The sequence below is a fragment of the Rutidosis leptorrhynchoides genome, chromosome 8 (genome assembly GCF_046630445.1).
Source record: "Rutidosis leptorrhynchoides isolate AG116_Rl617_1_P2 chromosome 8, CSIRO_AGI_Rlap_v1, whole genome shotgun sequence".
Taxonomy (NCBI): Eukaryota; Viridiplantae; Streptophyta; class Magnoliopsida; order Asterales; family Asteraceae; genus Rutidosis; species Rutidosis leptorrhynchoides.
Window position 1 is genome coordinate 286,446,202 of NC_092340.1, and position 24,270 is coordinate 286,470,471.

Below are 24,270 nucleotides of genomic sequence, written 5' to 3' on the forward strand. Positions count from 1 at the left end.
GCTTGATTAGGCTATTGAGATTAAGATTCTTGAATCTGACTTTCTAGGGTTTAGGGTTTGATCTGATAGTGGTTTGGGATTTAGTAGTTTAAATGCATGGTATGAAAAGATTTAATTTTATATGTTCTAAATGCAGTGAAAGCCCCTTTCTTTTAGCCATTATTGTGTGTAAATCGAATTTAATAAATTCTATTAATCAAGATTCTTCATGTGGTCGTTTGGGTAAGATATTTACATCCCATTGTGTTGGAATTTTCAAAGGACGACAAGGTCAGTTTTAATGGATAATGAAAACTGTTTTTTAAATGTTTGTAAGTGTGATTTATTCGAAAAGGGCTACATGACCGTTGCTCACCAGAACAATTCATGAACGTTGCTAACGTTATCGATGCTGCCAAGGTACACATGATTTTATTTTGATATCTGCATGTTTTTAAACAGTACAATTTTATACCTTTCGTCTATTTTATGTAACTGCTATGAGTATTTTTTTTCTTCCATTTTGTATGACTTCATTTTATACACTTGTAAATGCAAACTGTGTTTTTAGAACCATAAACACACGCTAATGAAAACTGTTTTTTTTATGTTTGCAAGTGTGATTTATTCGAAAAGGGCTACATGCTTGTGCAAGTAGCAAATTTTATAGAATAATTTAAGCCATTAAGAGGAATATTTATATGACATAAGACAGGAGCAAGTTTGATACTTTTTAACTACATATAAAATAATATATGTAGGAATGCATCAGAAAATAATATATCGAGGTCACCCTTACAACCTTGAGGTTGAAGGTTCGAGTTCTTCTTAGGCACTTGGTGGTATATATATTCGTGTTAATATTACGTGGGTGTGTGAGTTTGCCTTTCAAAAAAAAGTTCTATGCAACAATGAAAATGAGCCCCGAGTTTGCTTGTAATGTCAACAGATTAGATTAGGGCGAAATTATACAAATTACATTTTCAAAAAAAAATATTTGCTGTTATGTTTGAATATTTTGAAACTCAATTTATTGAACAGCAATGGGACTCGGATTTGGTAGAAGCAAGGTACATAAGGGATCTTGATGAAAACCTTGGCATTATACGGTTAAAGTTTGGGGAGAGTTCAAAGCCACTTTTTCGTAACAGAGAGTTCATCGTGTATGAGAGACGAGAAACAATGGATGATGCGACTCTGGTAATAATTCATCAATTATGATTAACTTCAATTGTAAACTATGCTTATTTACTTCTCTTTTGTTAGTTTGATACTCCCTCCGTCCCAAATCTATTGTCTATTATTCCATTTTTAGATGTCCCAAATTAATTGTCCAGATTCTTTTTCAACCAATCAAAAGAGGTTAATCTGGAGAGAGAAGATATATTATTGGTGGAGAATGAAGTTAGTGGGATTTTCTAAAACTGTTTTTTTTTTTGTCTAGAGACAATAGATTTGGGACGGAGGGAGTATATATATTTTATATTTATATTATCTAAAAATAAATAAATGAAAGTGCTAATTGTGTTTATCAGGTGGTAGTAGTCGCTTCATTGCCAAAAGAGATAGCAGCAGGATTACAACCAAAGCAAAATAATTCAATAAGAGGGCTGTTATTGCAATCAGGATGGGTTGTAGAAAAACTTGAGGGAGGATCAATGCCAATACTCCCGGTAGTTCCAATGACAATAATCCTGGTAGTTCCAATTTCAATACTCCAACTAGCCAAAACGATGCGGACGATGACGACGAAGGCTTTTCTGGTTTGTAGTTTGTTGGATTGTCGTTTGTTTGATACATTGTAGTTTGTTGCACGAAGGCGTTTAGGGTTAAACTATTTTGTGAATGTTTGTTTGATGGAACGTAGCTCGGTTTGAATAATTATTGTAATTGTTGGATTTATTTAATATTATTGTCGGTTGTTGAATGTCAAATATTATTGTAAAGCAGGTTTTAATATTGAAATGTGCCGGTTATACGGCTGAAAAATATACAGCAAAAAATTATTTTTCAAAAACAACAGTGGCCTTTCCGGACGACAAATCGTCCGGAAAAGTCGTCCAGAAAGCTTTTGATTTAATTAATTTTTTATTTAATATTAGTTGAATATTTAATTATTATACCTTTCCGGACGACAAGTCGTTGCAAATGGTCGTCCGAAAAGGCCGTCCAGAAACACATTTGAAAAAGTCAATGTGGGCTCCAATGTCGTCCGAAAAAGTCGGGTAAAGCCGTCCGGAAAACCTTTAGGCACGAAGCTTTCCGGACGATTCATTGCGGACGACTAGTCGTCTGAATTGACCTATGCGGACGACTTGTCGTCCGGATTCGTCGCTCGGAAAAGTCATTTTTCTAGTAGTGAATCCTCGGTCCATCGCTTGAGTTTTCTTTATTTTATTGTGTGCTTGAGATTTATAGTGTGATTAGTTGTAAATAAGTTACTTGAGTTGCCTCCTTGGCATGTTATATATGTGTTATGTATTGTGAACTGGGCAGTTTAAATTGTGGGACTGCTATTGAGATATTTAATAAAAATAATTAAGGCCTTTCAAAAAAAAAAAAAAAGGACGCGATATAATCGAATATAAAGGTGTATAATATAAAATACCATATAGTGTATTCAGTTTCATAAAATCTTGAGTTCTCATTTACTGATCAACCGCTTGAGATTACCTTAAATCCTTTTGAAAATATCAATAATCAATTACCTTAGATATACATAATCCTTTATCCTTACCACATAAATAAATCACAACAAAAGCTATATAGAAGCTAGTACACCATGCATCAAGTTTTATACCTTCATACCTTTTATATAAATAAATTACAGCTGTACAAAATCGTACGGAAACCACAAAATTCCAAGAACTTCGTTTATTTACAAGTACTCCGCCTAATAAACCCTAATTAAACGGACTTCACCTTATATAAACACAAATACACCATTTATTATCAACCCATATTCTAAACCCTAGCTACTCAAATTTTGTTTATTCAACACTTCAATTAATTCTTGATTTCTGATCTTCATGGCACCAATTAGGCGATCAAAGTACTATTGTGGTCTATCAACAAGCAACGGAATTTGTTCTGGTGGTACCGAACATCATGATTATGACGATACGAAGAACGAAGAAGAGGAAAAATACATTCGAAAAATTCAAGAACTCGTGAACGAAAAGATGGAATTATTTACACCTAAAGAGAATGAATTTTGTGAGAAAATTAAAAAAAAAAAAAATTAAACCAAATAAACGTCCAGCAAGAATGTCATCCGTAGAAGAAGATTATTGGAACAAAAGGCTAAGAAACATAATTAATCATAAACAAGTAGTCCCATTGGTTTATAACGACGTAACAAAGCGGTTAAAGAAGTTTATCGAGAACGAGATGAATGGTTCAGAGATAAATGTGTTGATTCAGAAACATATTACTGAATCGGATACTAGAAGTGTAGATGTAGTTTGGACCTTAGATCATACGTTGTATCTAGATTAATGGCGGAAACACTAATTAGAATGAGTCGAATACGTATTAGACTAACGGGATCGAATTAACCAATGAATAATTGATAAAATCGATGCCTAAGACTGTGTATTCGGTTGGTAAGGGTTTTGGGACGATTTGCAGCAAGTAATACGACGGCCTAAGGGTTTATGGTGTGTAACCTAACACAAAACCACGAAACCCGTATTTATACTAAATACAGCGACCATCGGCCGGTGGTCGGGGACCTTCGGCCGATGGTGACAGTCCCTCGACCGATGGTCCCTACCATCGGTCGATGGTCTTGAGCAGCCAACCGACTGCTTGACCTATTCACGACATTATACTAAGCATCATAAACACAAAGTATAAGTGTCCACGTACATATATGACTGAAATATCAAGTACATAACAAATAGAACAATAAACGTAATAGAACTCGGGATTTATGCACCAACAAACTCCCCTTAAGACCTAGTTCTATTCCATAAGTCTTCAGTCATCATACGGATCGATCACCATGTTGTTCAAGTAGCACAGCTTAGCCACTTTAACATACTGTTCAGCCTGTACCCTGTTTTCACGACGATAAAGCATACGGTTATAGTACAAAGTAAAAATATCAGCTTCGGTACAGTTCCTTAACCAGATCGGATCCAACACACGAATACAATCGATATCATCTTCCTTTAGCTTATCTAAAACAATCACAGCTTCCTCAGAACGATCATCATAAAACCACCAACGAAATCTCTGACTCCAATTCTGCGGCAATTTTCTTAACGGAACCTTCTTCATAGTCTTTGCCGGCTTATACTTCAAAATTTGTCGAGATACTCCATTAATAGGATCAACCCTGTACTTAATCCTCGGATACTGTGGTCTAAAATCCTTCCAGTTATTCGAATTGTACGCGATTCGAACTTTCTTAACCAACAATGATGAGCGATCGTTCATTCCACAATACAACATCTTTAACCTGGCAATCTGCATAAGCTCAAAATACGGCAGTGACTTGAACTCATGACCATGTTTGATGTAGTCAACTCAAAACTCTCGTTTAATTGCAAACATGTTGAATTCTTCAATGTATGCCCAGGCCAAGATCCTTCCTTTCGCACCTTTCCTCAAATTTATCATCTTCAAATACTTTGGCTCAAGCTTCGGTTTTTCACAATACTTTCGAATCCTCAAAATATCACGCTAGTCAGCTTCTAACTTCGCAGCAACCTCATCATTATACTTGACTGGCAAGAACCCTTAAGGCAAAACCTCAGTTCTCTCTTTCTCTTTACACCTTCGATTCAAAACTTCGTCATCTGTTCTAAACAACTCCTCAAAACCAGGAAGATCTTGATTCCTATCATTCATATACGTAGGATATTCTTCAAAAGTAACATCTTCCATTAAACCATCAACTTCCCCATCATCGATATCCTTAGAAATCTCAGGGCCAAAAGAATCATCCTCTGATGGAGGATCATCGGACTGTGCGTCAGCAGCTTTAGCTTCTTCTTGCTCTAGACGCACCAGCTCGTCCAGCTCAGCTCTGGTGAAGTTGCGAGGGATCTCCCCCTCCTCTAAATCATCATAAACAACAGAATGCTTGAGCTCATCCTGTTTAGAAAAGAATTCACTAAAACTATAATCAATTTGTAAAGGAATTACTGACAGTGCTGTTTCTTTTGAAGTACCAGGAGCCACCACCATTTGAACATCAGTTTCTCCCTCTGGCAATTCAACCAGATCAAACTTCTCTTCCCAAGCAGTAATCTTAGCCAAAGCCGACTCTGCCACCTTTCTAGCTTCAGAAGCTTCTTTCTTTGCAGCAGTTAACAACAATGATTGATCACCAACTTTCTTCTGTAACAAATCAACCTGAGTTCTCAACCTAGTAACATCCTCAGTTTTCACACGATTCTCTTCTCTCAACTCCTCCACTTTCGCATCCATATCCTTCTTCATTCTCAGATTATCAGCCATAGCTTGAACATACAAATCATTCAGATTCTGAAGCGCAGATGAACTAACTCCTCCTTCTACTCCTGTATGTGGTGCCTCCGGAGTTGGAGTAGACACAGTCTCTTGAGACAATTGTTGAACAATTTGCGGTGATTGATGTTGCGGTTGAGTTTGTTGCCGTGGCTGACTTTGTTGCTGTTGTTGACTTTGTGCTTGAGTAGGTGCAGTTCTTTGTGTAGCACCTGTAGCAGAACCACCTGGATTCTTCAAAACCAACTTAAACCTCTTGCTCGGTCTCATCTTTGTAGAAACCTGAGAACCTTCATCTTCTACCAGACGTCTCCTCTCACCTCTAGGAGCTTCTTCACCAATACCAGTATTAACATCAACGGGCTCATCAGCCAAACCTCCAGTACCAGAACCACCTGTACCCTGAGTATTCATCGGCTGATCAACCTCTTCATCACTGTTTGCTAGCTCAAAATCAGGCTCATGACCAGATAGACTGTTCTCATTCCTCCACTTCTTGCCTGGTGGACATTGATAATCTTCCCTCGCAAGATGACACACCAGCTTTCCATCACTAGCACTCTTCTTCTGATTTAATCGATTAAACGTAAGATCAGTCATATGTTTCAGCTCGATGACGTCCTTCTTTGATCTCGGTAGATCCATAGTTTGAGCATTAATCATTATCTGCAGGAACCTCGGATAAATCAAGTATTGTTGGCTCGTAACATTCTCCATCAACAGATCAAAGATAACACCCGAAAAATTGAAATCAGCTTTCAGAATCAAGGCAGCAAACATTCCCTGATAAATCTCACTCAGCTCATCAAATCCGCCTTGTAACGTACTCAAACACTTAACAATCACTAAAGACAGATATCTGTACGGTGGAGTGAATCCGCTTCTTTTGATCGTAGCACGTGTAATATCACCAGCATACTCACATCTCAGCACACATCCAGTAATCTTAGTCTTCGACAGTCTCTTGGGCATTTTCTCATCATCCTCAAACAAAAACGTGTTCCGAATAGTATACTCAGATATCTTAACCTCTTGATCACATACTCGACTTACTATCACAGGCTTATTATCAACAGTTTCCACTCTAGCGTTAGCCCAGAATTCTCTCTGATGAGAATAATAAGCAGTACATGGCATTGACACCGCAGCAAATATCCTTGAACGCTTCAAGAATTCAATCACAGTCTTGTACTTGCTAGCATTTGGACCTTTGTCATTTAGACACGCCATCAGATTAGAGTTAGGGCTCGCCTTCAACCCTGGAAGACTAGCAGATGTGGGTCCTCCTGATGATTCAGTCTCAGAACTGTGGACAGCTTGTTCTTGATCCATTTGTGCACCTGACATGATTAACAAAAACTGCAAACACAATTCTTAATCAGCGTTAAATTCATGATTAATTAAGTATCACTGATTTATCATCACAGAACATATCACATTAATACGATCACGGTTACATAATCACATGTTCAAAGTTAGATCATTACAGACATAAGATACCGTATCAATGCTAACAGGCTAGCATTATCAAATTACACAATAATCTGAAAATAATCAAACATAAACATAACATCAGAATCAATCATCCCATTATGGGATCCTCTGGCACTAACTTTTCTTCATGTTCAATCACACCAAGTTTCTCAAACAAGTTATACAGTAAAGCTGCATATGGGAATGGTTCTTCTGATTCAAGAAAATCTTTCATCACATGAAAGATGCTAAAGGGGCCGTTTAACATAATCAAACATCAATTTCAACAGATCTCAAATAAAACTCATCCGATTTAAAGTTTATACTTCGAACACTAAATCATCGATTACAAACAAACGATTAAGAGTTATGTTACCTTGTTTACGGCGCTAAGATCACAAAGAAAAGATGAATAATAAAAACTGGATCAAAACCTTTCTCCTTAACTTCAGAAAATTAGGGTAAAATCACACAATTTTGGCCAGAGTGACTGACCCGTTCGTCGCTGGGTCCTTTTATACCCTGTCAGTGACCATCGGCCGATGGTCAAGTCCGTCGGTCCGATGGTCTTGACACTCGGTCCGGATGTAAAGACTGTCGGCCAGTGGTCTGACATTTGAAAACTTTTAAAACTTAACACTTTTCAATATCAGACTTTTACCCATTTACACTAACTCCCCCTGGGACTGATCTCCACAATAAAAAACATCACGCTTTGTTCCTTTAAGCTCAAAACAACTTATATTCAAAACAATAAGAAACCTAAGGTTCCTTTCACAGTAAACCTTACCCAGAACTGAGTTGTGGACTTAAAAGATGAAATATAAATGCACATGCAACTAACACATGAATGCAAACTAATTCAGAAATGCATGCTCATGCAAATACACAAAGCAAATAACTGTACAAGATCAAGTGTATCATGATCAGCAATATAATAACAGATATAATCAGTAACATTTAACCTTTTAGATCTGTGGATAATAAACCTTTAACATCAGTTTCATAAAGCATTAACATTAACAAATTCATGATGTTATCAGCATAGGAACAAATAATACTGCTTATCATCAGTCACACTTCCAGAAGAATAACATATCGTTTTGTGAGTTGGCATATAAAATTGATTGAATCTTTTTGATTCGGGGATCAGAACTGAACTATATTGACATGTTATTCCATAGTTCATTCACGAACTTATTCATTAAAGCATATACAGAACAACCTTCAAATATATCAATAAACATTCATCAACTTTCACCCTAGACTTCGATGATCACGTTAGATTAATTACTTTAACATTTTTCAATGTCAGATTTACATCACAAAGTCAGTCCTCGTTTGAGATCGCACGATTTCTCGGGTAGAACAATTGAGCACAAACCTGTTGACGTTTCCTCTTATCACATCAATGTACTTTCGATTCTATTGAACAGAACCATCTCACGATGTTTCTAGCAACCCTGTCAGCCTTTGGCTTCTACCTTAAACTTATACCTTTCGTTTCAGATAACATTGTTAATCTCAAATTTATTGCATACTCTGTTAAGGACGCATACCGGCCGCTATAAACCCTATACTTAAACGGAAATAGTATGATGTATGGTGTTGGATGGATGGAAGTGATATATATATTTGAGTGATGGAACGCTAAGATACCTTCCAGAAGATATTCCCTCTATCCAGGTCAATAGGCACAATCCCATATCACAGACAAAAGATGTAAAGTTCACTAATTGAGATGTGAACTAAATGATTTAAGTTCTCTATATCTGATGATCTGATAAATTCTCCCCCTCGGATGTAGATAACGAAATCGTTCAAATAAGTCTCCGATTGGAATGTATGTTGTCTCAAACATTGATAACCGAGGAATCTCTGAAACTCTGTTCAATTCTTGATCCATGATTCTCTTACAGCTATGTAGTGCATCATGTTATTTACAAATTGAAATAAATACATAAATAAACATAAACAATCCATAACTTGCAAATTTTTTTTTTTTTTTTTTTTTTTTTTTTTTTTTTTGGATTTTCTGATGTTGCATTTTCTCCTTATAATACATAAACAAAATAAATAAATAAATCATTACAACTAAACATGATGATGACGCACCACTGTCTTTGACATTTGTTATAACTGCACGGAAAACCAATCTTCGTATGTGGAAATCTAGAACCCGATGATGTTGCCTTTTAAAAATCATTCTGTGTCTGTGATACAAAACTGCACTTCTCAACCCTTTTAGAGAAAACACCTCCCTTTGGGTACCCGATATGTATGTTGTTGGATTTCGGTCCAAGTAATAAAGGTAAATAGAAACAAGTATGCATCCTAGACAAAATATGCTCACCTTGGGGACTCACAAAATTATCCTTTTGCTACCGAGTATAAATCGTAGTAGGGGAGACCTCAACCGTCTGTCGAGTTTCTGTTCAATCATTTCTCGGTACATATTCAGTGATAAGTAGGTGACTACCCTCAACCGCTGTAAACCTTTCCACGATTTCCTCATCATGATATTTACGCGTTATTAGTGTGATCATCTCTATCTAGAATTAGATCAATAAAGTTTACCAACATATTATCAATCATCCTGTATTACTTGTTTTTCACAACTTACATGTCAGTTCAGTATTGCAATCACTTCTCCAAAAACATAACAAGCAACTCATTTTCTGATTTTTCACTTTTTATGGATTTTCTATTTTTCTAATTTTTATTTGTTTTTCTGGTTTTTCAATTTTTATGGCTTTTTGATTTTCTCTGTACAAAAGCATAAAACTATCTAAAAACATAAGCAAACATGCAAATTTCAGTAAAAACTAATCTATCATGCAAACGAAAAATGCAAATGATCTAGAAGCTATCATGCAAAACTATTCAAACTCTACAAGCAGTTTCTAACCATTCATAACTCAGTCTCAGTCTTAGATTCCTCTGTGTCAGGAACCTCAGTTTCAGGAATTTCAGTTTCAAGAACTACATCTTGAAGAAACTTAACACCTATCTCATTTAATAGAAATTCAAAACGTGGTTTATCAAAAGCTTTTGTGAAGAGATCAGCCCTTTGGGCTGTAGTGTCAATTTGCACTACATCAATTAACTTTTTCTCATAGCAATCTCTAATGAAATGGTATTTAATCCCTATATGTTTCGTTTTAGAGTGATTTACGAGATTCTTAGTGACAGCTATGGCAGCAGTATTATCAACATAAATAGGAGTGTTAGAGATTTTCAAACCGTAGTCACGTAGTTGCTGTTGTATCCAGATAACCTGTGATGTACAGCTGGCCGCGGCAATATATTCTGCTTCACAAGTGGACTGAGCCACTGCTGTCTGCTTCTTACACTGCCAGGTTACTAGTTTGCTACCAAGAAATTGACACCCTCCTGATGTTGACTTGAAATCTTTCTTGCAACCTCCATAGTCTGAATCACTGTACGCTGTGAGATCAAAACCATCCTTACACGGATACCATAACCCTAAGCTGGGAGTATCTTTTAGATACCTCAGAATCTTCTTGACCATTAACATATGATGAACATTAGGGTTTTCCTGATAACGAGCACACAGGCACACCGCAAACATTATATCTGGTCTAGAAGCAGTTAGGTACATTAGAGAACCTATGATAGCCCTGTACAAAGTAGGGTCTACTGGAGCACCCTCCTTATCTGGTGAAATCCCATGATTAACCGACAACGGAGTCTTAGCTGGTCTCTCTGTATCTACCTGAAAGCGCTTAAGGATATCAGCAACATACTTCGTCTGATGTAAGAAGATGCCTTTATCGGTTTGAGCTACCTGCAAACCTAAGAAAAACTTAATAGTTCCCATGGAACTCATCTTAAACTTCCATTGCATAACCTTCTCGAACTCATCAACCATACTCTGATCTGTAGACCCGAAAATAATATCATCAACATAGACCTGCACTAACATAAGATGTTGTCCTTTCTTCTTGATGAAAAGTGTCTGATCAATGACACCTCTCCGAAAACCATTTTCAAGCATGTAGTTGGACAACGTTGCATACCAAGCTCTAGGAGCTTGGTGTAGACCATATAGCGCCTTTTCTAGTCGATACACCTTTTCTGGGAAATGCGGATCCTCAAAACCAGGCGGTTGTTCAACAAACACTTTCTCGTTTATCTCACCATACAAAAACGCACTCTTCACATCCATTTGATAAACTTTGAAACCCATATAGGACGCGAAGGACAAGAAAATCCTGATAGCCTCCAGTCTCGCAACTGGAGCAAAAACCTCATCATAGTCAATTTCCGGGATTTGCTGATATCCCTTAACCACCAATCTAGCTTTATTACGAATCACTATACCCTGCTCATCTTTCTTATTCTTCAAAACCCAACGAAGACCATAGGGTACACAACCATGCGGTGGATTGACTAACCTCCAAACCTTAAGATGTTTAAATTGCAACAGCTCTTCCTGCATAGCACTTACCCACTCATCGTACTTTAAAGCTTCGTATACATCTTCCGGCTCGATTTGACACACATAACACGAGTGGGCATGAACAAACACTCTCCCTGTCTTGTTCAATGATGAATAAAAAGCTGTCACCAAATTCGCACTTTCACTTTGAATATCTTCAACTGCAGTCATATTTTCAGTAACCGTGGGAACCTCGGATGTAGAGATAACTCCTGACGTGGATGCCCCAGATGTAGTAGTTTAAGGAGGATTGACACTAGGCAGTCCTCTTGTATCCACATAATAGTCTGCCAGATGCTTTGGTGGCAGAATAACACGATTCGATCTCCGTACACCTCCTGCATCTGCTATCTGTTCTGGATCAGTCACAGTAGATGGTTGGTTATATAGAGGATTCAGATGTCTCTCTGTCAATACTGTACGTTCCACATCATCATCTAACTCACTATCTTCATCTGTATCAACTACCCCGTCCTTATTAGACTCAAGATTACCTTGAACACTTTGTGGACTTGGTTGCACGCTAGAAACCGGATTCTGAACCTGCGTAGGAATAGTGATAACATTTTCTGAAGAATTCCGAGAATCAAACAATATCTGAGTCAGAAGTTCTTCCTCTGTAGCACGTGGTGGAAGATTGAATGAATCAAAAAGCTTATCATACTCAAACTGCCATGCATAACCTTTACTGACACGAGGCGGTGCATTGCGCTGAATATCAACTTCAAACTGTTCTTCCAGACGTTTTGTCTCATTGTTGTACACCCGCTTGTTCGGATTCCCGTAACCCAAGAAGATACCAGAAACAACCTTTGAATTAAATTTTCCTCCAGCATCACGTACCAAAATAGTACAAGGTGCGCCAAAGGGTTCGAAATGTTTAATATTAGGTTTTCTCTTATGCAGCAGCTCGTAACAAGTTTTACCATGATGCTTCACCACGAGAACTATGTTCATAACATAACACGCTGTACTCACTGCTTCACCCCAGAAGGCAATCTGAAGACATGAATCAGCTAACATTGTTCTTGCGGTCTCAATCAAAGTCCTGTTCTTTCTCTCAGCAACACCATTTGACTGTGGTGTATAAGCAGGACTGAACTGCTGTTGTATCCCCTTTTCGTTACAAAACTGCAGCATCTGATTGTTCTTAAACTCCGTACCATTATCAGTACGAATCTTTCTCACTTTCAATTTATATAAACTTTCGAGCTTTAGAATCAGCACCTTAATATGCTCAAAAGTATCCGACTTATTCTTCAACATCACCACCCAAGAAAAACGTGAATATTCATCAGTAACTACCAAGCAATAGGATTCTCCTGTGAGAGTTTTACAGTTGATTGGACCAAAGAGATCCATATGCAACAGCTCCAAAGGAATGTTAACAAAATGATGCTTTTTGGTAGCATGTGACTTTTTCGTTTGTTTCCCCTGTTTACATGGAAGACACACATCAGGAATATGAAAACTTTTAAGATTAACACCCTCAACTAATCCATTGTGGACTAGATTGTTCATCTTCCTCAGACTCAAATGACCCATACGCTTGTGCCATATGATAGACTCTTGTTCAGTAGCTTTAGAAACGAAAGCCTGATGGCCAGTAGCTTCCTTTACATGAGCCTTACGCATGTCAAGGATATAGAGATCCTTGCATCTGGGAGCAGTCATCAGAATCATGTCTTCCAGAATAACAAATTCTTTCTTCAAAATATAGCATTGTTTATCATCAAATGCTACTGTATACTTCTTGTCAGCAACCTGAGAGACTGAAAGCAGATTGTTTGACATCTGCTCCACAAAATTAACCTTATCAAAGCTGACATTTTCATTCGCGATTACACCTTGAGCAGTAATAAACCCTCCTTCACTACTAGCAAAAGAAACCGGTCCACCATCCACTGTTTTCACATTAGAAAGTAAGGACAAGTTCCCTGTCATGTGCCTGGACGCCCCACTATCAACAATCCATGTACTGCAGCGTGGATTGTAGGCGACCTGCACATTAAAGTAAGAGGATTAGTTAGAAAGGGCAACCCATGCCCTAATGGCAGTGGGTTTCCCGTCAATGCCAACAACTGGCAATTCCACCCATTGTCCCTTGGATCCCGAAGGACCTGCAGGACGTTGAACACCCTTCACCTCAGATTTTGGTCTCCAAAATGTATTTTTAGGCAATGGTTTTCTATAATAATCGTTAGTTTGAAAAACCTTTGAATCAATTACTTTCACATTTGAATTGTGCACAGGAGAAGATGATCTTCTATAAAAAGAACGATTTGGGCTGAGATCAATCTTCCTGCGGGGTGTCTGTCTAATGGGTCCACAATCCACAGCCCTGTGTCCCAGCCTCCCACATTTGAAACAGTTAACATTATCAAAATCATTAACGTTAAACAACCTGCGTCTAATCGGTGAAAACTGTCTCCTAGGCTGTTCAGTACGTTGTCTAATCGTAGGGGGTGTCAAAACCTGTTTTTCAACAGTCTGACGCCGACTAGGCGGAACATACTTGGACACTTTCTCAGAATTAGAACTCCCACCTTTAGGTGGTTGTTCTACCTTAGGAACACTAACCTGCTATTTTCCTGAATTATTTTCTTTAACAAACTTAATAGGAGTAGACAAAGTGGTCTTTTTTTTACTCTGTTTGGGCCTTTCTACACTCTTTGTCGGCGTCTTAAGACTCTCACTCCTATTCTCACTGTGTTTTGGATTCTTAAGAATCGTAACTGGCTTAGTCACTGGCACAAATGGTTTGCTATCTTTCTCAGTGTCTATGTCAGTATCAGACTCAGTCTCATAAACAACCTCTGTAGGGTTCTTAGAATCAACAACCTTACTAGCACTAACTACTGGGGTCTCCTTAGGTTTACCATATGGTGGTTCCACCACTGGTTCCTTAAACTTCTCTACGGGCTTATTAACATACTCACCCATAAGAGGTGGTGCAACCTCAGAATATCCCAGACCCTCCCGTTTAGGATGATTAAAAGTCTGAGTCACATACGACATCCTCTGCCAGTTATCTATTCTAGCTTTCTCAGACTCATATTTTAACTTAAAAGAATCCTTTTCAGCCTTAAGAGTCTCTATTTGCCCCAAATACATTGTGATCACCTTTTCATCATCTCTAATGGTTGATTTCATGTGACCTATTTGGTTTTCTAGAGACTTAATCACCTCAACATATTCTTTCTGTTTGTTAAGGTAGAAAAGGGCATCTTCATAGTTCTTCTTGTTGGTCTGATTTTCTAAGCTTAGGTTCTTAAGGTCAGTCCTAAGTTTAGGGCAGGTCTCACAAGTAACAGGTATTTCACTTAGCTTAGAAATAACGCATTCAAGTCTTTCAATTTCCTGTTCATAACCAAAACAATAAGCACATTTAGAAATTGAATCAGTACATACCTTATCGTTACTGGAAGTATTAGCCATAAAAGCATAGTTATTCCTTCCATCCTGTGATTCTGCATCTGACTCTGATTCGTACTCCGAACTTGTGCTGTCCGAATAATCAGCTTCATAACCTTCCTTACCCTCACTATTATCTGAACTAACTTGACTTTGAACCGTCACAACTTTCTTATCACCACTCACAAAATCACGGTTGAGCAAATGACCCAACTCTTCTCTGAACCAAGTACCCTCATGACAACTTTTACCTTCTTCTTCATCGGATGGATCAGTAGTAAACTCAATGTCTGACAAATCCTTGGCTTTCCGGAACTTATCATACAGCTGTTCCTTAACCCTCTTTCTGAAACACCATTTCATAAGCTCCTCAGCTCTCTTTAACCTTGCATCACACTTGCACACGTAGCATGTGCAGTTTGGATTATCTTTACCCTTACAACCTGCTCTTCTTCGAACTACTCTTTCTTCCTCAATTTCAGCCGGACTCTTTCCCACAAATACAACATTAGCTTTCTGAGCATCAACTGGAATAGACCAGTCACAAACTTCATCAGGATATATTGTGGAACCAGTTAAGGCTTTAGGTTGAGCAGAACCAGATGATTCCTTCTCAACAATGACGTGTTGGGGAGTCACTGAGATGGTTGTACTAAGAAAAGGATCATGATAACCAGCCTTTGGTGGTCTAGTACAAGTCTTCTTGAAGTGACCAAGTTCATCACAGTTGTAACATCTAACCTTCGCCATGTCAAAACCAAACTTAGAATCCCTGTTTAAACTCAAAGATCGTTGACCAGTTCTCTTTAAATACTTCCTTGCACGCCTAACAATGCTACCCATACAGTACAGAATGTCCATCCTCTCTAGCTCATCTTCATCGATCTGATCATAATCTTCATTCTCGAGATGATTGTTAAGAACCTGTCCACTAATCATATCGTTGTAAGAGTTAACAACGATAGCAGCTAAAGCCATGTCCTCCTGAATGGACTCAATAGATCTTTTCCTGATATAGTCAGTTTGAAACATAGGACTCTGAGTCTGAGTCTGAGGTGGAATCTGAGTCTGCTGAGTCGGAACGTCCTCAATCATCTTAATTGTAGAGTTCTGTATTTTGGCATTAAAGTAACCAGATTGTGACTTTGGTGCAGATATCTGATTTGCATTTGCTGTGATGTACGCTGTCTGCAATGGAGCATGACCAGAAGAAGAAGCACTAGATGTGACATTGGCTGCTACAGTACCAAGCCTTTTCCTTTTGGCCTCAACCTGAATATCCTTCTCCATTAACTTTGAAGTAAATGCAGTCAATGTCAAAGGACGTCCAGAAGCAACATATAGGTTTTGGATCTTCTCTACTTCATAATCCCACTTCTCAGGAAGACCAAGTGCCAACACTTTTATTGCCTTATCATCTTTTACCTCAATCCCATAATCCGTCATCTCGGCAACCAATAACCTGTACCTTTCTAAAGTCTGGCTCAAAGTTTCTGTTGGAAGGGCTGCAAACACCTTCCACTCATCCTTCAACACTTTACCTTTAGTTGCTTTATAAGTAGCAGTACCCTCAGTTGCGGACACAATAGCCTGCCAAAGAGTATAGCACGTCTTATAACGGTTCTTAAACTGACCGAAGATTTCCTTAGACAATGCTTGCGTTAACTGAGCATAACACCGACACTCAAGATTATACCCTTCGCATTCTGCGGGATCAAAATCATGAGTTTCTTTAGGTTCACCGTCAGCCCCTGATGGCCAAACAAAAGGAGTCTCAATACACTCCCAAAGTCGAGAATCTTGTCCATTAAGGTAAATCACAAACCTAACTTTCCATTCTAAAAAGTCTTTTAAGTTTTCAAGCCTCGGAACTTTATTGTTAGATCCTGATTCACTTTCGCTTAATAATAGTCTTTGAATTCCGGGTGCAATAACAAGTGCACTGTATTCGTTTGTTAATTTCTCGTTTGTATCAGACATTATTAACTGATTAAGTGATTAATTATGGATTAATTAAATTATTCTGGATTAAAAGAGGATCGACCGATGGACTGAGACGATCGGTCGGAGGACTGAGACAATCGGTCGATGGTCTAAGGACGAACGGTCGATGGTCTAGACAAACGGTTCAAGGTTATCACAAACTGTCCTCCGGTTCAACTTAAGACGATCGGTCGAGTGTGAGTGACTATCGGTCGAAGGTCAAGACACTCGGTCGATGGTCTAGACAAACGGTTCAAGGTTATCACAAACTGTCCTCCGGTTCAACTTAAGACGATCGGTCGAGTGTGAGTGACTATCGGTCGAAGGTCAATGACGATCTGCCGAGGGTAGTTCTTACGTATCTGGGCAGAAAAAACTAGGGTTTTTGGCCAAAACTCAAATTTTGATTGATTCTAACGTTCTGGACTCAAACAAAACCGATGAAAACTTCACAAAAACACCTTTGAACACAAAAACACTCGAAAACACTGGATTTAAACGTAAAAGTTCCAACCTTTTAATTGAAACCCGTTTTGACACAAACCCTAATCACAAAAATCAAAAATTCGACTCAAAAACGTATGGATCAGCAACACAAGGCTCTGATACCACTTTGTAGATGTAGTTTGGACCTTAGATCATACGTTGTATCTAGATTAATGGCGGAAACACTAATTAGAATGAGTCGAATACGTATTAGACTAACGGGATCGAATTAACCAATGAATAATTGATAGAATCGATGCCTAAGACTGTGTATTCGGTTGGTAAGGGTTTTGGGACGATTAGCAGCAAGTAATACGACGGCCTAAGGGTTTATGGTGTGTAACCTAACACAAAACCACGAAACCCGTATTTATACTAAATACAGCGACCATCGGCCGGTGGTCGGAGACCTTCGGCCGATGGTGACAGTCCCTCAACCGATGGTCCCTACCATCGGTCGATGGTCTTGAGCAGCCAACCGACTGCTTGACCTATTCACGACATTATACTAAGCATCATAAACACAAAGTATAAGTGTCCACGTACATATATGACTGAAATATCAAGTACATAACAAATAGAACAATAAACGTAATAGAACTCGGGATTTATGCACCAACAAACTCCCCCTAAGACCTAGTTCTATTCCATAAGTCTTCAGGCATCATACGGATCGATCACCATGTTGTTCAAGTAGCACAGCTTAGCCACTTTAACATACTGTTCAGCCTGTACCCTGTTTTCACGACGATAAAGCATACGGTTATAGTACAAAGTAAAAATATCAGCTTCGGTACAGTTCCTTAACCAGATCGGATCCAACACACGAATACAATCGATATCATCTTCCTTTAGCTTATCTAAAACAATCACAGCTTCCTCAGAACGATCATCATAAAACCACCAACGAAATCTCTGACTCCAATTCTGCGGCAATTTTCTTAACGGAACCTTCTTCATAGTCTTTGCCGGCTTATACTTCAAAATTTGTCGAGATACTCCATTAATAGGATCAACCCTGTATGGTCTAAAATCCTTCCAGTTATTCGAATTGTACGCGATTCGAACTTTCTTAACCAACAATGATGAGCGATCGTTCATTCCACAATACAACATCTTTAACCTGGCAATCTGCATAAGCTCAAAATACGGCAGTGACTTGAACTCATGACCATGTTTGATGTAGTCAACTCCAAACTCTCGTTTAATTGCAAACATGTTGAATTCTTCAATGTATGCCCAGGCCAAGATCCTTCCTTTCGCACCTTTCCTCAAATTTAGCATCTTCAAATACTTTGGCTCAAGCTTCGGTTTTTCACAATACTTTCGAATCCTCAAAATATCACGCCAGTCAGCTTCTAACTTCGCAGCAACCTCATCATTATACTTGACTGGCAAGAACCCTTCAGGCAAAACCTCAGTTCTCTCTTTCTCTTTACACCTTCGATTCAAAACTTCGTCATCTGTTCTAAACAACTCCTCAAAACCACGACATTATACTAAGCATCATAAACACAAAGTATAAGTGTCCACGTACATATATGACTGAAATATCAAGTACATAACAAATAGAACAATAAACGTAATAGAACTCGTCTGAATTGACCTATGCGGACGACTTGTCGTCCGGATTCGTCGCTCGGAAAAGTCATTTTTCTAGTAGTGAATCCTCGGTGCATCGCTTGAGTTTTCTTTATTTTATTGTGTGCTTGAGATTTATAGTGTGATTAGTTGTAAATAAGTTACTTGAGTTGCCTCCTTGGCATCTTATATATGTGTTATGTATTGTGAACTGGGCAGTTTAAATTGTGGGACTGCTATTGAGATATTTAATAAAAATAATTACGGCCTTTCAAAAAAAAAAAAAAAAAAGGACGCGATATAATCGAATATAAAGGTGTATAATATAAAATACCATATAGTGTATTCAGTTTCATAAAATCTTGAGTTCTCATTTACTGATCAACCGCTTGAGATTACCTTAAATCCTTTTGAAAATATCAATAATCAATTACCTTAGATATACATAATCCTTTATCCTTACCACATAAATAAATCACAACAAAAGCTATATAGAAGCTAGTACACCATGCATCAAGTTTTATACCTTCATACCTTTTATATAAATAAATTACAGCTGTACAAAATCGTACGGAAACCACAAAATTCCAAGAACTTCGTTTATTTACAAGTACTCCGCCTAATAAACCCTAATTAAACGGACTTCACCTTATATAAACACAAATACACCATTTATTATCAACCCATATTCTAAACCCTAGCTACTCAAATTTTGTTTATTCAACACTTCAATTAATTCTTGATTTCTGATCTTCATGGCACCAATTAGGCGATCAAAGTACTATTGTGGTCTATCAACAAGCAACGGAATTTGTTCTGGTGGTACCGAACATCATGATTATGACGATACGAAGAACGAAGAAGAGGAAAAATACATTCGAAAAATTCAAGAACTCGTGAACGAAAAGATGGAATTATTTACACCTAAAGAGAATGAATTTTGTGAGAAAATTAAAAAAAAAAAAATTAAACCAAATAAACGTCCAGCAAGAATGTCATCCGTAGAAGAAGATTATTGGAACAAAAGGCTAAGAAACATAATTAATCATAAACAAGTAGTCCCATTGGTTTATAACGACGTAACAAAGCGGTTAAAGAAGTTTATCGAGAACGAGATGAATGGTTCAGAGATAAATGTGTTGATTCAGAAACATATTACTGAATCGGATACTAGAAGGAATCTAAATCGGTTGAATATGCCGATGTTACAAGTGCTGACGCATGACTTTTTGACTGAAGATGAGAAACATTATCTTGATATGAATATGGAGATAGAGGTTCCATTGGTGGGCCCGAATTTACGAATGTACGAGGAATTGATGGATTTGAAGGTATGGAGTATGTCAAGTAGTAAGAATTATGTGTTGAAAAGGTGTTGGTTTGATTTTTGGGAGAAGAATGAGGTTGATTTGAAGGAAGGTGAACTGATTCAAGTGTGGTCGTTTCGTATTGAAAATCGACTGTGTTTTGCGATTGCTTGTGTGAATAAACCGGTGACGAATATGAAGGTGGAGAATTAATGAAGAAGGGCCTGTTGAGGTAATACAATGCATGAAGGATTAGTTGATGAAGAAAGATTTTAGTTTTATATAGTGATGGTTAAATCTAAGTATTAATTTTACAGTTATTGTGTTTTCTATTTTAACTGTAATAACCTTAATTTTACAGTTATTGTGTTTTCTATTTTATACCTATTTTCAGTCTCTATATTTAGGTGGTTAATTAAAAGTTACTGTTATCACGTGAATACGAAATTCAATGGTTAATTAAAAGTCCTAGTTGGCAACATCTGACGAAATCTGACGGCCCCTAACGGGGCGTCAGTTAGTTCCTCCAAATTTCGTTAGTCATGGGGGTGACGAGCTTTTTTCATCCGTGAGTTCCTCTCTCATCCAATCACATAATTTTTAATTTTAATTAATATATATTTATTATTATTAATTTATTTTTCTCACTCCATTTTCAATCAGATTTTACCACATCACCCTACTCAATATTTGACACAAAAACTGACACACCGGTTAAAAAATGTCAGTGCTTAATCACAGTCAGTTTGCACTTTTTTTTGCCTGTAATGGTCTAACTAATCTCGTTGCAACAACTTTCTTTGCAAGTTGTCCGAAGTCTTGTATGGTGAACTTTCATAGCTGCAATGAGCAATTCGCTTTGCTTATAAATTTACACATCCTCATGATAAAAACTGATATCCTATTTTTAAACATGAAGTAATTCAGACTTATGTCTAAAAACTTATTTAAAAGTAGTTCTTACTTTTCTCGTATGGAATCTTTATATTTTTATTACTTGTGTATACATTAAAATATATGTTAATGAACAGATCTATTGAATTTATATTTATATAAATATATAAAAGTAGTGGAGACTCAATGTGCTTGTTAGCACGGGATTATTTCCTCTGCACAAAAAATAGAAAGTAGTGGAGCTATCAAAAGTCGTCATCCATACTTGATATCAAATGTAATGATTCTAATAATATGTATCCAGTATAAATAAATTATAATAATCATACATACAATTATAATCTTTATATTAAATAATAATACAATTACTGAAAGATCGACCCAGTTTAAAATATATGTCAATATATACCATTATAAGGGTCATCTAAAGATAGGAACAAGTGTGGTCCATTTTGGTACGAAGAAACAATTGTGTTTTGCTGTTGCATACGTCGATAAATCTGTTAATCATCTTCTGGTAGTGTTCCGCATCTAATTAATTCAGTACTTTCAATACGACATACACTGTTTCATTCAAAATATCTCCGATTTACCATCTGATTGGCCCATAACTTTCATTAAGAAAGCGTATTCAAAGGCCAGTTCTTCACACTGTCCAGAACGCCCGCCTTCACCAAAATGGCCCCCACTCATATTCGTCTTCAAAATCACTGAACGACAACAACTCAAACATGTGTTTTCCCGTATTCTTGCCACATATTTGGCAGCTTCCCATACTCCAACTCTGCACTCATTAATCACTTGATCAGTCATCATAACACAAAATTATTCGTATGTAATAATTCTAATAATGTACTGAGAAGCTAGTGTACCTCGAGTCCTGAAAAGATGATGTCACTAGCATTGCAGGATAGCACATTCCTTTAGTAGTAGATATATTATCGTACGGAGAATATTTCATAATTGAATCAAAATACGATTTAATCTGAGGGTTTCCAAATTCTTCATAGTCTAATACTGTTAGCGGCAAGCTTGGATCCAATAATGTATTGCAGATATCCAAAAATGGAACCATGTCAAAAAAATTCTCAGTTTATATTTTCAAATCCACATATACATTTTTATTACATAATTAAAAGAAAACGATACCAAGATCAAGGTTGCAAAACTCGCTAATTGGGGAGTACTCGATCTGGACTTTTTAGGGAATACTGGGCAACTCGGAGAGTACTAGGATGTTGACCATCTTTGACTTTGACCGAACTTGACCGAGTTTTGACCAATTTCGAACTATTTGCCGAGTAATCCTGAGTTTTGGCCGAGTTGTGACCGATTTTCCGAGTAATCCCAACTTTTGACCTAGTTTGACCAAGTTTGACCGAGTACTCGCCTAGTTTCAGAAACCAAGTACTCGCCAAGTATAAAAATAAAAATAAATATAAATACAAATAATAAATAACAATAAATATAACAATTTTTTTGACCCATGATCCGTTTTGACCCTTACCCAACCTGACCCATTTGAATCCATTTAAAAATCAGACCCGTATGGCCCATGACCCATTTCAACCCAAAACCGTTTTGTCCCATGACCCAAACCGACCCAACATGACCCGTTTGCCAGGTATAGGTAATATGAATGCCATTTTACCTTCAAGATGGCAGCTCTGAATAATTCGGGACGAATATTAATGGCTGCAGCAACAAGAAGACCACCAGCACTATGCCCAACACCACCAAGTTTGTCTTTACAAACGTAACCTTCTTTAATGAGATAGTCTCCGCATGAAATGAAATCGTATATCGAGTTTAATTTGTTCAACCCACTGCCATTTTTATGCCATGATGGATCACCACCACCACCTTTGCACATATAAGACAACCGTAAGAACAAAATGAGAAAATCAGGTGGATTTGGAATGGGTCAAGTATACCTAATCAATATTAACCCATTTGTATTTAAAATGGGTCAATATAACCACCAGGTGTAGATTACGCTAAAATTTTCAAAGAAAACACAGGTCAAGTATACCTACCTAACATCAGCAAATGCAACGACCCAACCTCGATCAAGTAAACTCAGTCGCTCAGCACACCAACTTTTGTCCAAAGCTTCACCGTACGATCCATACCCGTGTAGGACCCCAGGAGATTCACCCGTTTTATCACGGGATCCACGAGAATACAAGATTGTTAGAGGAATGATTGTCCCATCATGGGAAATAACTTCTTTTCTTTCACATAAATATGAATCCGAAACGTCGTTTATCCATTCACGTACGTCGTTGTTTTGAGATTTTGAAGAGATGCCTAATACCTCCTCTTGATGTACAATACAAAATGTTCTTTTTGACATGTTATAGTCAACTATTAAATCAGGCATCTGCAGTTCAAAATGTGAAATTGTTAGAATTGATAACACATTATCCGTTACTCGATTTATAAAAGTCGTGATATTTTTCAAAAATTTATGAGTAGTTTATACCACTGGAGAAGAAAGTACAGCTCGATATACGGAGTTCATATAGTCATGATTCGAACCCGGAACAATGCTACATGGGTTTGATGGTAGAGGAAAATACCATGGATCAAGATCATCAATCTCGTTATTCGTCTGCAATAACAAAATATTTAAGAACGCATTTCCATCAACTTAATAACGTAGGTGACACGTAAAGATCTTATCTATGTACCTCATTGTTAGATTGAATTGGCATTTTGATGGAACAAATGAAAGAAGAATCCTTTTTGTTGATGTAAAGTACAAGATATTCATCGAAAACGTCCATGTCTTGTATGCTAGTATCTTTGGTTGGTACAATTAATTTCTAGCATAAAAAAAGACCTTTTCAACGTAAGCGTCTAAACAAGTAGTATAGTTCCATGTGAGAACATACCAGATGTGGTGAATTCAACCCAGTTAAATGGGTCATTTCAGATTATGTATTTATGTATCATCTCTTACCACTACAAGAAAAGTGAACATTCCCGACGACACTTTTCCCGACGACATGTGTCGTCGGGATTAATACCACAAAACGACAAAAATTTCACTTCTTTGTCAGACTTTTCGTAGTTTTTTGTTGACCGACCTATCCCGACGGAAAGTCGTCGCTATTAATATACCGATTTCTTTCACTTTTATGTCTTGGCGGCAAACATAAATAAAAATTTCCCGCCAACCATTCCAGACGACATGTCGTCGGGAATGCC

At 37.5% G+C, this 24,270-nt stretch overlaps 4 protein-coding genes across 4 annotated transcripts in view; 2 read left to right on the top strand and 2 right to left on the bottom strand.

Moving 5' to 3' along the window:
- Window positions 1-1,856, top strand: part of LOC139864279 (uncharacterized) — a 62,627-nt gene extending 60,771 nt beyond the window's left edge. The window contains exons 2-5 of the mRNA XM_071852857.1: window positions 335-399; window positions 1,021-1,179; window positions 1,515-1,676; window positions 1,785-1,856. Of these exons, the coding sequence (XP_071708958.1) occupies window positions 335-399; window positions 1,021-1,179; window positions 1,515-1,676; window positions 1,785-1,856 (458 nt within the window). The remainder of the gene's footprint in view (window positions 1-334; window positions 400-1,020; window positions 1,180-1,514; window positions 1,677-1,784) is intronic.
- Window positions 1,857-19,611: 17,755 nt separating this feature from the next.
- LOC139864280 (B3 domain-containing protein At2g32645-like) lies at window positions 19,612-20,376 on the top strand. Its single transcript, XM_071852858.1, has one exon. It carries the CDS (start codon window positions 19,612-19,614, stop codon window positions 20,374-20,376), a length of 765 nt encoding a protein of 254 aa, XP_071708959.1.
- Window positions 20,377-21,630: 1,254 nt separating this feature from the next.
- Window positions 21,631-22,132, bottom strand: LOC139864281 (uncharacterized). The gene is made up of 2 exons (XM_071852859.1): window positions 21,930-22,132; window positions 21,631-21,841 (listed from the first exon to the last, which is right to left on the bottom strand). The coding sequence occupies exons 1-2, from the start codon at window positions 22,130-22,132 to the stop codon at window positions 21,631-21,633; spliced, it is 414 nt and encodes a 137-aa protein (XP_071708960.1).
- A 957-nt stretch (window positions 22,133-23,089) lies between these two features.
- LOC139864282 (uncharacterized) lies at window positions 23,090-23,990 on the bottom strand. The gene is made up of 4 exons (XM_071852860.1): window positions 23,955-23,990; window positions 23,751-23,885; window positions 23,543-23,671; window positions 23,090-23,440 (listed from the first exon to the last, which is right to left on the bottom strand). Exons 1-4 carry the CDS (start codon window positions 23,988-23,990, stop codon window positions 23,090-23,092), a joined length of 651 nt encoding a protein of 216 aa, XP_071708961.1.
- Window positions 23,991-24,270: the final 280 nt, after the last annotated feature.

Bases quoted from the DNA above. Each gene is read 5' to 3' on its own strand.
- LOC139864280 (XM_071852858.1), top strand. From the start codon at position 19,612: ATGGCACCAATTAGGCGATCAAAGTACTATTGTGGTCTATCAACAAGC.
- LOC139864281 (XM_071852859.1), bottom strand. From the start codon at position 22,132: ATGGTTCCATTTTTGGATATCTGCAATACATTATTGGATCCAAGCTTG. The intron at 21,842-21,929 runs GTACACTAGCTT...TAATGAGTGCAG, and splicing joins TCATCTTTTCAGGACTCGAG to AGTTGGAGTATGGGAAGCTG.
- LOC139864282 (XM_071852860.1), bottom strand. From the start codon at position 23,990: ATGACCCATTTAACTGGGTTGAATTCACCACATCTG. The intron at 23,886-23,954 runs GTATGTTCTCAC...TTTTTATGCTAG, and splicing joins GGTTGAATTCACCACATCTG to AAATTAATTGTACCAACCAA. The intron at 23,441-23,542 runs GTATAAACTACT...TTTGAACTGCAG, and splicing joins CTGTACTTTCTTCTCCAGTG to ATGCCTGATTTAATAGTTGA.